This window comes from Protopterus annectens, chromosome 16.part0 (genome assembly GCF_019279795.1).
Source record: "Protopterus annectens isolate FY-2018-M chromosome 16.part0, PAN1.0, whole genome shotgun sequence".
NCBI lineage: Eukaryota > Metazoa > Chordata > Ceratodontiformes > Protopteridae > Protopterus > Protopterus annectens.
The window spans coordinates 415297864-415312143 of NC_056750.1; the positions used below are offsets into that span (position 1 = coordinate 415297864).

The 14280-nt window shown below is 38.4% G+C and overlaps 1 protein-coding gene across 1 annotated transcript in view; it reads left to right on the forward strand.

Annotated features, from left to right (window-relative positions):
- Positions 1 to 14280, forward strand: part of WDR38 (WD repeat domain 38) — a 171945-nt gene that overhangs the window by 26293 nt on the left and 131372 nt on the right. The window contains exon 3 of the mRNA XM_044058131.1: positions 11129 to 11245. Coding sequence (XP_043914066.1) covers positions 11129 to 11245 — 117 coding nt within the window. The remainder of the gene's footprint in view (positions 1 to 11128; positions 11246 to 14280) is intronic.

Genomic DNA, 14280 nt, shown 5'->3' on the forward strand with positions numbered 1-14280 from the left:
ATCCACTGGTCAGGTTACGCTTAAACAGGGTTAGGGAAGAACTCTGCTTCACATGGATGGGAAGCCTGTTCCAGAGGAGAAAAATTCTCTGAGACACATAGCTGTCCCTCCAACAAGTCGTATTTATGCCACAAACAAGGTTCAAGTCTTTAGTTCAAGTAGTTCTGATGCTGTTGGTTCTACAGGCTGTAGGAAAGCATATATAGAGACTAGGCTTTGAGGCGATATGCATAAGACATGTTTTTATACCTGTATTCATTTTGTGAGGAACCTCTGTGGAGGTTCTAGATGTTGCATACCAAAGGGACATTGTACTCAATGATGGATCTGATGGGGACAGAAAACACTGGATTGATGACCTCCTAGGACCTAGATGGTGTACTCTTAGAAAGACGCCTCAATCTCACATACCTGTATTTGGGAGTCCGGTGCTCCACCGCTACACCACATTGGCCCAAAAATGTCTCTAGCAAACTTTTTACTTCAATCACTTATTTTTCATTTTCAGGCAAATAGGCAATTAGTCTGCAGACTACCACAGACTGCCAATAACCAGACATTGATAAAAAGTGAGAATCAAACCATGTGACTGTGAAGTGAACACTTTAACCATTATGCCAACCCACAAATATGAAGCATAACAAATGAGAGGTAACTCATATTCCATTCCACAAGGTGTTTTTTCAGACCAAACAACATAAACTACTACAAATTTATAAACCGCATTCAAATAAAATCACATGACTATTGAAACAAATTAAGTGATTTAATGACCAGTTTTAAAGACATAGCATCATTCAATCCCAATCCTACAGTAGCTTGTAGTTCAATAAGCCATCTATATTCAGCTTTCTCAGTGACATTAATAATATTACTTCCCCTCAAACATAAGCTCAAGGCTTGTAAAGCCATGAACCTAAATGCATGTTCAACCACAATCAGCTTATTATGCTTAACCAAGACATTTGTGAATCTTTCTTTCTTAACTCCACACAAGTGTTCAAGATAAGTTCTGTAAATGTTTGATTGGTTTTACCAACACAAAATGATAAATACTCACACCAACTAGCTAAATAAACCAAATCTGATGTGTTACATTCAACAACCAGCTTCAACATATAACTCTTATCAGTGTTAGAATATATAAAATTGCTGGTCTTAAGTACATAACTACAGGCAATAGAGCTATGACATGGGTGCATGCCATTAACCCCAAGACTTACATTCATTGCTGTGGAGCTAAAGTAGTGTCTGTATCATAACTGTCAGTTCAAAGACTTTTTCTTCTTAAATGCAAAGGAGTTCATTTAGCGACTTGTGTACCCATAGCTTCTTGGTGTCTGCATTTAGTAAATAAAAGAAAACCTGTTTTACTGTGTGTCTCCATGCTAATTGCAGAACAGCAGGTATAAACTGATTGTTTTCTGAAACAAAAGAACCTGAGTGTGGGACTATACCATCACACCTCCATAATCATAACCATAAAACCTAGTGGTGACATCCACTCAAACCCAGGTCTAACTCAGCATATGGAACCAGACTGCTTATCTTCTTCAGTTCGTTTATTGGTACCACCTCAGCAACAGTCCCATCCTGGCCTTCATATATACCATACCAACTTATGAAGTATTTATAACAAACTCCATGAAGTGCACACATGGATAACATTGCACATTCCAGATAGTTTACCTTCATAAGGTCACAATGTCGTTGTACGACGCTGTGATGTGTGCACAACAGCAAGATCTGTAACTGTGGAAAAACAGAAGTGTGAATTCAAATGAGTGAATGCCAGCTTTTATTGGCTCATGTGAATTCAGCAGTCCAAGAACAGATCACACCACAGTGGGGATCGGGACATGTAACTCTTCCCACACTGTAGTGCAATCTCAGAGTAAGTATATTAAATTAGCAGGAGGTGTGGGGCGTGCAGGGGGGGCTGCCCCCATGCATAACAGTGTTTGGAACATCTGGAAATGTCGGGTGTTTCGAACACATTTGACATTTCTGGATTGTGTAATTCAAAGTGTAGCACTTTCGCTGTTTTAAGCAGTTGAAAGTGCAGTTTCTGATGTTTTCAGTCAGATATTTGGCCGGCCACATATTGTATTTGTGACTTTATGGAGATAAAGCATTCCAGACATCTTAGTTGTCACAGAAACCTGTCTCCACCAGGAAACAAAGAAAATGAAGAAATTGCACTGCCAGGCTATAACATTATCAAATTAGACAGAGTCCCCAAAAGCTGACAGTGTCACTATTTTCTACAAAACATATCACATATCTCCCTTTCTCCTTCACCCTGCCAACTTTCTCTAACTCTGAAATCTTACTAATCCTGCTAAACTAAACACTCACTAGACAAATGCAATCATGGGTATGTATATATATCCCCAGGTAGCAGTAATAAAACACTGGAAGATATTCTTTCTGCTGGTCTTCCTTAAAAATACCTCGTGAAACCATGGCTGCACTCTGAGTAACAGATTAATTTCAGCTCTCCCTATGTGAAAACAGAAACTTAGAAAGGAGCGTCAGTGAATTTGTCTTTTTTGGGTAATTTGCAGCAACTGGCTAGTAAGTGCACTTCCTGGATGCCAGCAAAAAAGAAATTCAGAGAACCTGAAAGAAAATCAGTCACAAAAGGTGAAGAGAAAACACTGGCTGGGAAAAATCCTGCAGCTGTTCTGCAAAAAGCAGTTCAAGCTGAAGCACTGTTGCAAGACATGACTTCCAGTAATCTAGAGGAAAAAGTAAGTTAAATGTGCTCAGAGTTCATTAAAACAAATGAAACTTAAATTAAACTCTGAAGGAGTATATTAACTCCAATAACAAAAAGCTTAAAAAATGGAAGAAACTTTAAACATATATTCAGATGAGCTGATAAAACTGCAAAAGTCAGAGGCTGAAGTGAAGAAAAGGCTGAGTATGCCACTGCTCAGGAAGAGATGTTTCAAAAAATGGTAGAACTAGAGGACAGAGTATGTAGGGAAAACCTGAGATTTTCTGCTATACCAGAGAAATAGAAGAAAAAAATTGTATTAATATGATGAAAGGATGAACAATCAACTGGACTGGTGTTCCACAGCAGGAGCTGTTAATTGAAAGGGCACATCCTGTGCATGCTCCAAACCTGGCCATGAGAAAGCAGACCAGACCTTTAATAGTAAAGATGCAATTCTACCAGCAGAATGAGTTGATTCAGATGAAACTCTGGCAGAATGGCAAAGTATTAAAAGTGGGAAACAGTAGAGTGTTTGTGGGAAATGATTACTCATTGTACACCAGGCAGAAGAGGAGTAAATTTATTCATGAAATCAGGGAATGTCAAGAAGCAGATGTGAGATTCAAGCTGCTGTATCCAACTATTTTCAGAATATTTTTTCCTGGAGGGTCAAAATAATTTTTTGATGCAGAACATTCTAAGGAGGAAATACAAAAGTCTATCCAACAAAAAGTGAGCTATACCACACACGGTGAAAATAGCGGACTCCAAATCTGACTACTGGGCAGTAGCAAGTGGAGTCCCACAGGGATCAGTCCTGTGTCCTCTCGTGTTTGGCATCTATTTCTCTGAAGGGACTCTGGTTAACCAAATTCACAGATGATTGCAAACTGGGAGCTATTATTGATTCTCAAGCCTTTGTAGACATTCTACAAAAAGGCCTCAAAGAGACCTATAACTGGTGCCAGAACCATGGCCTTAAGCTCAGTGCTAAAAAGTGCATCGTCATTTCCTTCAGGAAGAACATGGTGCCCACAACCTACCATATCGAAGGTAGCCCACTTAACTCCAAAGGTGTGATAAGAGATCTGGGGACACAGGTAGACAGCAACCTCTCCTTTGACAACCATGTTGCCACTGTCATTAGAAAATCCTTCTACATGGCACACCTCATTACAAAAGATTTCTGATCCAGGAAAAAAGAAGTCATAATCCCTCTCTACTCATCCCTCATTAGACCTATTATAGAGTACAATGCCCCATTCGGCATGTACTTCACTAGACACCTTCAACAACTGGAGAGGCCACAAAAGTTCCTCACAAAGAAGATCTTAGAACTCAAATACATGCCGTATACAGAAAGACTCAAAAAACTCCAACTATACTTTGTCTCTTATCGCCTACTTAGAGGTGATCTTTGCTTGACCTACAAAGCCATGTCTGACCCAGTGTTGTTAGACATGCTTCATCTGAAAAAAATCTCAATACCTCCATGCCACATGCTCAAAGGACCTTAACCTCATCACCACAATAAACAGAACCTGCTGGAGGGACAGGTTCCTAACCTAGAGACTTCTCATACTCTGGAATAAACTCCCCATTCACGTCAAGCAGAGCACCTCACTAGCCCTCTTCAAGAAAAATCTTGAAGAGTAGATGGGTACTAGGAAATTCACCCCAGGGATCATTTCAACAGCCTTGCTCAATAGTGGCACAGGGAACTAACATCTGGCAGCAAGATGCCTGGGAATATTCTTGGGCTAGGCTTATATAGGCTCCAGGGCCATTAGCCTAGTACACACCTATAAACCTATGAACCTCTCAGACAGAAGGGGAATCTGCTTATTATTCTTCTGATAATAAAGCCCTTAGACAGCCTATGCCAGTGAAATATTTTCCAATGTTCCAAAGAAAAATTCTTGAGAGACAAAAAAAAAAAACACAAGAGTTGAAAAGAAGAACCAGAAATACACTGTAAATGAACCAGAGAATGGATATGGGAAATGGATAGCAACAAGAAGAAAACCAGCAACTCAGAATTTGATGAAGAAATGTGGGATTACAAAGCATTAATTACATTTGTGAAATATGATGGAACAAGAAAACATGGAAATATTGGACTTTTTTGACTTTGTTAAACTTGTAGGGGACTCCAAAGCATATGCCCTACTTCATGTCATTAATTTTTGGAAGAACATTTAGGAGAGGTAAAGAGGAATGAAAGACTTAATTTTAAGTAAAACAAAATTTGGTCTTAAAAGTGTTTTTATAATACATGGCATGCACTGTATGCTATAAAAATAAAGCCTTTTCAGTTAATTTTATTTATGTGTAATAAGGTTACTAAACTATACATATGCCCCTATTTTCCTTTCTTTCTTCTTGTTAGAAATGTAGGCACTGCAATGTAAAAAGAGAAGAAAGCCTGGACAAAAGAATATGAGATAAGAAAAATATATATGCTTTTTCTTACTTTTGCATAAGGAATTGATTGGATTAAGGCCCCTGGCTAGATTTAATAGCACGTTTTATGGTGAAGCCAATAAATAAAAGAACACTTAATATAATGAAGTTTTCCTCAAGCACATAAATGTTTACACTGCAATATTAAATGCTTCTACTGGAAGGCAACTGTGTATCTTGTTCTCATGTTCTATGGAGACAATCCGATAAAGGTAAAAAAACAGAATAATTATTTCTTTCAATTGCTAGGAGATAATGTTTTCTGAAAACATTCAACTTGTTTTCTACATCTGGGAGAGGAATAAAGATAAGATGAAACTGACAGCACTTAGTGATAGTAGAAGCATAGGTTGTACCATGCATCTTAGCATGGATTACTTTCATTATAAGTTAAGTCAAGCCTGTGAGAGTGGCTGTCAGCCTGGGACAATTGTTCCTATTAGGAGGATTAAACTTCATTATATGACATAGTTTTGTGTGTTAGTATTAAGTTAATAGGTTCTGGGAGTGTTCTGATGTGTTTTTTTTTTATTTGAGGGTTTTCATTAAAACAAAAAGTCTTGTCAGAAGTGACATAGGTTCAAATGGATATGACAAGAAACAACCATATAAAATATCAACCTGCCAGATATTAGTGTATGTATGTAACACAAAAGTTGAAAGTAAGCATTTAAAAAAAAGCTGTGATACAAAATGGGTCTGAATAATAACTTCTTATCATAATGACACTTTCTATATTATCTTTAAATGTGAATTGTCTCACAGATATATACAGAAAAGAAAGAGTAGTGAACTATATTAAAAAATCCAGAGTGTAAATAGCTGTGCTACAAGAAACATGTTTGGAAAGAATTGAGCATATGAATTTGATAAAGAAAGGGTTTCAGGATGGTTATTCAGCAGAATATTTGGGACAAAGAAAAAGTACTTATATTAATTGTGAGAGAAGCTCCAGTAGATACAGAGGAGGAAAAAAGATAATAATGGTAAATTTGTAGTATGAAAGGGCTACTGGCAAGGAGGAGGATTATGCTGGCACGTATTTATATTCCCCCTAAAACTGCTACAATGGAGCTTATGAAAATTCTGGGAGAAATAATCAGCTTTCAGCACAGAATATTGCTTCAGGTGGGGACTAGAATTTGATGTATAACAGTGATGATTTATCTGGGGAACCTACATGGGGAAAATATAACAAAAGAGGGTAGATTTTTGAAGAAATTTATGTAAATATTTGTATGGAAGATGTGAATTCAGTAGTAGGAATTTAGAGAGAATTTATATGTTATTACAAAAACTGTGTTAGGCTACAAAAATTATATTTCACATGAATATTTGCATGATATTGAATGTCTTGATATGCATCTAATAACTATTTCAGATCATGCACCAACAGTAACTAAAATAAGAATGCAGGGTAATGAAATAAAAATAAGCCACTGGCACTCCCTCGCCTATCTGTTAAACAGAGAGAAATTTAAGGAATGGGTAGTGGAAGTTATTCAGGAGTTACTAGAGAAGATAGAAATTTCTTCTGAAAATATAGCTAGGGATTGGAATAAATTTAAAGTGCAATTTAAAATAGGGTGAAAATAAAAGAAAAAAAGATATGGTTAAGAAGTAACAGGATTTATTTAGAGGGACTGACAAAGGTAAAACTACTGCAGAATAGGGGAATTTCACAGAACAAGAAGCGATGCAATTGCAAAGTGCTAAAGAGAAAATAAGGGACTACCTCAATAATATAAATGAATTTATAAGGATTGCTTGTTTTTAGATAATCACTCCAGAGCACAAAACTTTTTAGCATAGTGGCTCAGACAACAGAAAGATGAAATGATTGTTGCCAAGCTTAGGGAGCCTGCAACAAGGGAAGTAACCTGAGATCCTATATTAGAAATATTCTGGAAATTTAATAAAAATCTGTACAAAGCAGAGAAATGTAGAAATCAAGAAAAAATGCAAATGGAAATGCTTATGGAAGAATGAGTGTACTTACAGTTGGTGTAAAGGGCACATACCTCTGTGGGTGAGTATAATTAGAGTCAGTGTAAAGGGCACCCACCTCTGTGTATGATTATACTTAGAACTGGTGTAAAGGAGACCCACCTCTGTGTATGAATATACTTAAAACTGGTGTAAAGGGCACCCACCTCTGTGTATGAGTATACTTTGAGGTGGGGTAAAGGGCACACAACTCTGCATATGAGTATACATAGAACTGGTGTAAAGGACACCCACCTCTGTGTATGAGTGTACTTAAAGCTGGTATAAAGGGCACACACTTCTGTGTATGAGGGGTGCAAGAAGGCTTGCCTGTGCTACAGAAACACTTGTATGAATCATGAATAGGTATGCCATCTGTCTGTATATGAAGAGTTTGCTGCAATGATATGGCACTCAAACAAAGCACATCAATAAAATGCCACACGTTCCCATTTATTAAACCAGCTCTTATTCAGCTGTGCATTCAACATTCTCAGATGTTAGCTTCTGAGTCCCAGTAATCAGCTTGTTATTCATAATACAGATTAATTATCTCTAGTAATGAGAGTTTGCAGTCTATGATTGTCACGGGAATATATGTGAGATTGTTTTTTTAATGCCTGTTTATTATCTCCCCTTCCCATTCATACATTGAGTTGCTGTCAGTTAGAGATGTAGTTGCATTACTGATTCTCCTACTAGTTGTTAAATGTGGAGAAGAACCAATGACAGGCATCTCTAATTTAAGAGTAGGCTGTGAGTATAGAAGCTAGTTAAGATAGCGAAGAATCAAGGAGATCAGCAAGGAAGAGATACAGACTGTAATGGTGGAGAAAAGAAATGATAAGACATGAAGAGAGCAAGAACAGGTCGGCAGTAGCAAACAGAAGAAGAATGGAGGAGATAACAGGAGGCAAGGGCGGCTACCGAATGTGTGATCTGATGTTGCCTGCCGCAGTTTATTCACATTATATTATTGCATTCTTCATGAGTAAGTTAACATTTAGTCTAGGGTTACGCAGTTACAAAGCATGGCCTTCAATAGTGGGTTATGTTTAGCCTAAGGATAGGCAAGTATTTTATGTCTACTGTTCAGATATCCCCAACCCAAATTCTGCCACTTGCTTATTTTTGTTTCAGTGATATTTTTGTGACAAGTTACTGTCGTTTAGCAAAAAAAATGTCTGACAAATTAATGGCTGAAGTCCAATAGAGTTACCCATGTTTTTGCGAACAAAACATGGAGAAGATATATAGAAATGGGAGAAGAGGAACTGAAATCCATCATGCACAAAGATGTTTCAACCATCACTGAAGCAGCAAAAGCTCAGATAAGCATTCTAGTGTTAAGATATGTATTTAGAATTTAAGATGTGGACATATATTTATTTTATGAAATAAGAACTTAAGCTGTGGGTGCACAATCTCTAACTTGCAAAGAGAGAGTAACTTAGTACATTGCTCTTTTAACTGTTTTGCTAAACTGTTGTTGCTTAGATATAATGTTTGAAATTCATTTGTTTACTGTTTTTGTCACCAATATCCCACAAAATATTTCTGGTTGTATCTGTTCATGTTATAAATAATGTTTCTAAATACAGTCAGTATTTTCTTTACTCTGGCAAAAGACATTATTGTGGCATTAATTCATTTCCTTCCTTTGGTCCTTTAATGGTCCAAGATCACTTATGAGATAGATTATGGGTATCTTACACTGATTGACTCTATGGATGCCCACACAAGTTGCTCTCCAAACTTTGGGTTGAAGTTATGATACCAAAAGCCAATTACAGCCTTCTGTCATCTAAAAAAAACTGACAAAGGAAAATGGGTTTAAAACAATACTTGACTCACAAATAAAGATGGGAAAGACATGGAGAAGCATAGAAATAAGGATGGGAGAAGGCAAAAAAGAAATAAAGATTTAGAGATGCAGGCAAGGAATTGATAGGAGGCTACAGACAGGATGGACATTAAAGTGATAATGATCCTATGTAGGGGAAAATTAGAAGTGGTATGATAGAATAGATCAATTTGGAAATCAGAAGATAAGCAAAAGAACACACAAAAGCAATATCAAACTGTGGCACATAATTGCAAAATACACAGTTAATACTGAGATTCAAATTCCATCTACTGGGAAGAACAATGGAAGTATTGTGAACAGTCTTGACCAGACATGGGTGATCAAAATGAAACATCTGCTACATGCAGATGTCAAATTTCCTAGTCAAAGTATTTTCTTTTTCTTTAGTTTGACTCTTAAAATGCCTTATATAAAGAAAGCATGATTTAAGTAGTTAGCTATTGGTTTCCTGCTTGCACTTGATTGCATGTTATTGTGACTTTGCCTGAAACTGAGCATTATTTCCTTTTGGAATTTGTCTCATTATCTCATGCATCATATGACCTAAGGCAACACATTCTGCTAGGGTGAAGTATTTTTTTTGTATAAAATATTTTTACTTCCTTTTTTTTTTTTTGTGAAAACAGATACAGTAAACTACTTTTCACATATGCGTATAAGCAGGCAGCACAGAGATGAATGTCAGGAAACCCATTCTCTACAAATAGTACATTATTGGTTTGGGGAAGATTACTGTCAACTCTGCTACATCTGCGGTGGTACAGCAGTAGCGTTGTTACCTCACAGCAAGAGGTTCTCCTGTTCGATTCTCGGCTAGAGTGCCTTCTGTGTGGAGTCTGCATGTCCTCCCCGTGGTCAAGTGGCCTCCGAAAGACATGTGTGAATGGGCGTGCCTTCGCTGAAGGTTGGGCGTCGGGCTGGCAACTCAGCACCATAAAAAGAAACTGCCAATCATTAGCAGACCGGAGTTCTGCTGTGGCGACCCCTAACCAGGAAAAGCCGAAAAGACAAACAAAACTGTCAACTCTGCTACTTATTAATTTTACAGGCACAGCTAATTGGTTGGCTTTTCATTTGTTCTTTCTTGACTAAGATAGTGAAGTGATACAAACAAACTAGTTTCAGGCCTAATTTGAACCATACAGACAAAAAAAACAGGTTAAACAGAATATAAGTGGCAAAGGATACAAGCAACAAAATATTGTACAATAAGAGACAACGTAGTGAAAATAAACAGCAAGTTATAACATATGCACTGTGATGGTAAGATGTAAACTGAACCTATATCTATATCTAGTTCAAGCAGCAAATAGTAGGCTACTTAAAGAACAAACTGGACTAGAATTAAACAATAAATATGTAAAATATGGCCTGTCTACCTTGATGAAAAAATAAAAGGACCATAAATACTTGTTGAAGAGCTTGTATCTAGCATAAATCAAAGGTGATGAATGAAAATAAATAAATAAATGTACTTGTATTGCCTCCAGGGATTGCCTCCAGAAAGTACCGTCATTCTAAATCTCTGGAGAGAGGACATTAGGCACTCAGAGATCATATTATGGGGCTCCACAGTGCACAGAGGGATGAAGAAGCATTGGCTAAAAATATCACGTTAGCACCTGTACTGCATAAAATGACATAATCTACAAGATTCAGTTCCTAATCAAAGATGTCCTTTAGACTTAATTACTAAGAGGCTAGTAATAAAAATGACTTGGGGATCCAAATACATTCTTACTAATGAAAAGCCATATGATGACGTAAAATACAAATGCAGAATTTGGTAAGGTACTTCACATCCTAGACTAAAACAATAAGCACTGTAGAATGAAATTAAATGGAAGTGTTCCTAAAGCAAAAAGTTTAAAGTTGCAGTATTTAGGAACAGTAGTATATTCTAAAACCTCTGAATTATATTCTAATTTAGAAAAGATATGTGGGTGTTTTTTTTTTCAGTAGTGAATGCAGCATATTGCATTTGTGTCATTTGTAGCAATGATGTGCCTCCTGAATGTTTAAATGTGATTCAGTTTTAAAATAATTTAATGCTTTATACATTCTAAATTGAAGTTCATCCCATACAGCTCCAGTGAAAGCCTGCATGTTTTCCCCAGACTGCATACTATTTGCTAGCTGTGATGAAAACTGTACAGCAAGAGTGTGGAAAACATCCACAGCTGAGTGTCTCCATATCCTTAAAGGTGAGCAACTAGAGATGACGTAATGTTGGGAATTCAGAAACATGTTATCAGAGCTTATAATTGTAACAAGATGTTGCAGCTATGCAGCTGCAGCATGCTCATTTTAATTATTATTTTTTATGTTCATAAAGGCTTTGTGAATATGATGATTCTGTGTTTCGCTTCTATAATTTCTGTAGGTCTTGTGCATGTATTTGTTTCTTGAGAGGTACATTGTTTATTTATTTATTTATGTAATTTATTTTATTTTGTTTTTGTTTACTGTGTTTATCTGACTGGGCTTAGTCAAAAAAACCTTTTTAGTGGAGGCCCTGGGTGAAAAGCTCCAACATATTACAAACATTTTTAAACAGACATTCTTTATTATACAATGATGGGTCATTCTTTTTCAAAAATGAGTAACCTGATTGGCTAGACCAATTAGAGTGTCTATTGTAAATCAAGCAAATACCAACAGAAAAAAGTCAGACCATTAAAATAACATTGAGCAGACAGATTTATTTCTATTCATATATAGGTTCATAGGTTCATAGGTTCATAGGTTCATACTAGGCTATCTGCCCTAGGGCATTTATAAGCCTAGCCAGAATGTGTTTGGCTTTCGCCACCCATTTTAAATTTATTTTGCTATGCCCTTTTTCGAGGTTAGTATACTGTGCCTCTATCTAACAGTGACACAGAAGTGATACCCGGGGTAAACCTACGATCTCCCATCCACTCATCAAGATTCCTCTTGAAGAGAGTCAATGAGGGACTCTGCCTAACCTGGACTGGGATTTTATTCCAGAGTGAAGGGAGCCTCTGGGTTATGAATCTGTCCCTCCAGCATGTCCTATTTATTTCAGTGCTGAGGTTCAAGTCTCTCGAGCGCATAGCTCGATGGGATTTGGATTTTCTGAGGTGCAGCATGTCCATTAATTCCGGGTTGGACATGGCTTTATACGTCAGGCACAGATCGCCTCTGAACAGGCGGTATGCCACTGAGTAGAGCTGGAGTTTCTTTAACTGGGCAGCATATGGCATCTGTTTGAGCCCTTTGATCCTCTTGGTGAGGTACTTTTGGGGTCTTTCCAGTTGCTGTAGGTGTCTGGTAAGGTACATCCCAAAAGGGGCATTGTACTCAATTATGGGCCTGATGAGGGATGAGTAAAGAGGCACGATGACCTCCCCTGATCTAGATGTGAATCCCTTCATGATTAGGTGGGCTATATAAAATGTTTTTCTAACCACTTTGGCCACGTGGTTGTCAAATGAGAGATTGCTATCAACTTGGGTCCCCAGGTCCCTAATTACTTCTTCTGTACTTAATGGATTTCCACCTATGTGGTAATTTGTGGGCACTTTGTTTTGCCAAAGGGGATGACTATACACTTTTGGCATTTAGCTTAAGGCCATGGCTCTGGCACCAGTTGTCTGTTTCTATGAGGCCCTTTTGGAGGATGCTTGTGTCAGCTGGAGAGTCGATTATGGCACCCAGTTTGCAGTCATCTGCGAACTTGGTCAGCCACAGTCCTTCCGTGTTGGCCTGTACCTCCGAGAAATATATACCGAACAAGAGAGGTCCCAGGACTGAGCCTTGTGGGACACCACTTGTAACTGGTTTGGAGTCTGACATGACTCCAGCAATTCTAACCATGTGGGTTCTGTCCTTGAGCCAGTTTGCAATCCATCTAGTGACATAGGGGTTTATATTTAAGCTGGTGAGCTTATCTATCATGCCCGAGTGGGGTATTGTATCGAAGGCTTTTGCGAGGTCCAGGTAGGCTGTGTGGACCACCTTCCCCTCGTCAATGGCCTTGGTGACTGTTTCAAAGAAATCAACCAGGTTTAAGAGGCAGGATCTGCCCTTAACAAAGCCGAACTGGGTAGGATCCAGTGTTTGTAGGTCCCCAATATCTTTATTTATGAGGTCCATGATGATCCTTTCCATAGATTTGCAGACCAAGCTAGTCAGGCTTATGGGGCGATAGTTTCCAGGATCTGTTGAGGCACCACCTTTATGGAGAGGGACCACTGTTGCTGTACGCCACTCTTTGGGCACATATCCTGTAGTAAGGCTGAGATCGAACAGTAGTTTTATGTTTGGGTTTAGCTCTTCTTTGAGTTCATGTAGGACGCAGCCCGGGACACCATCTGGTCCCATTGATGCTGTGTTTTTTGCTTTGGAGAGGGCGGCTCTTACCTGAGCATCTGAGATGTCAGGGGGGCAGCACTCTGCTGGGATAGATATTTGCTCTTTTGGGGGGGGGGGGGGGGGAGAAGTTTGCGCTGAACCTGTCAGCTAGGATGTTGGCAATGTCTGTGGGTTCGGTGTATTTTTTGTCATTTTGGACTAATTCTGAGCATATCTGGGAATTACCACCCAGGTTCCTAACATAACTAAAGAAAGCCTTGTGATTATCCTTAGTGTCCTGTGCAATTTTTCTCTCGAAGCTGGCCTTAGACAATTTTATGTGTGCCCGTAGTTTTTTGCTAATACTGATCAGTGATGCCTTCCCTTTTTGGGATTTTGCTTTATCATTTAGTAGCTTCCTCCTTCTATTGTATAGTTTGTTTATGGTTGGGGTCCACCAGACAGCACGTCTGCCTTTGGAGGATTGGGTCTTGGTTTTATTTGGGATCAAGATGATCCATGCATTCCTGAAGGTGTTCATAGAATGCGTTTATAAAGGATTCTGCGGTCTGGGCCATATTTTCCACAGGCCCGGCGGCTTTGAAGGATTCCACCTCAGTTTTGAGGAGTGTAAAATTTGCTTTAGAGAAGTTTTTCACTGTGGTTTTCTGGGCAGGGGGTGGGGTCGGGATGTGAATATCCATTGAGATTAGTTTATGGTCTGATCTTACCAGTGAGGGATACACTTCTGGTCTGGAGCATAGAGTCCCCATGTTGGTGATGATCAGGTCCAGTATGTTTTCCCCTCTTGTGGGAGTGGTAACAAGTTGTTCCATAGCATTTGAGTTTATAAATTCTAGGAACCTTTGGCTAGGGTGTTGGAGCTAGAGTAATGCTCCCAGTCTATGTTTGGGTAGTTGAA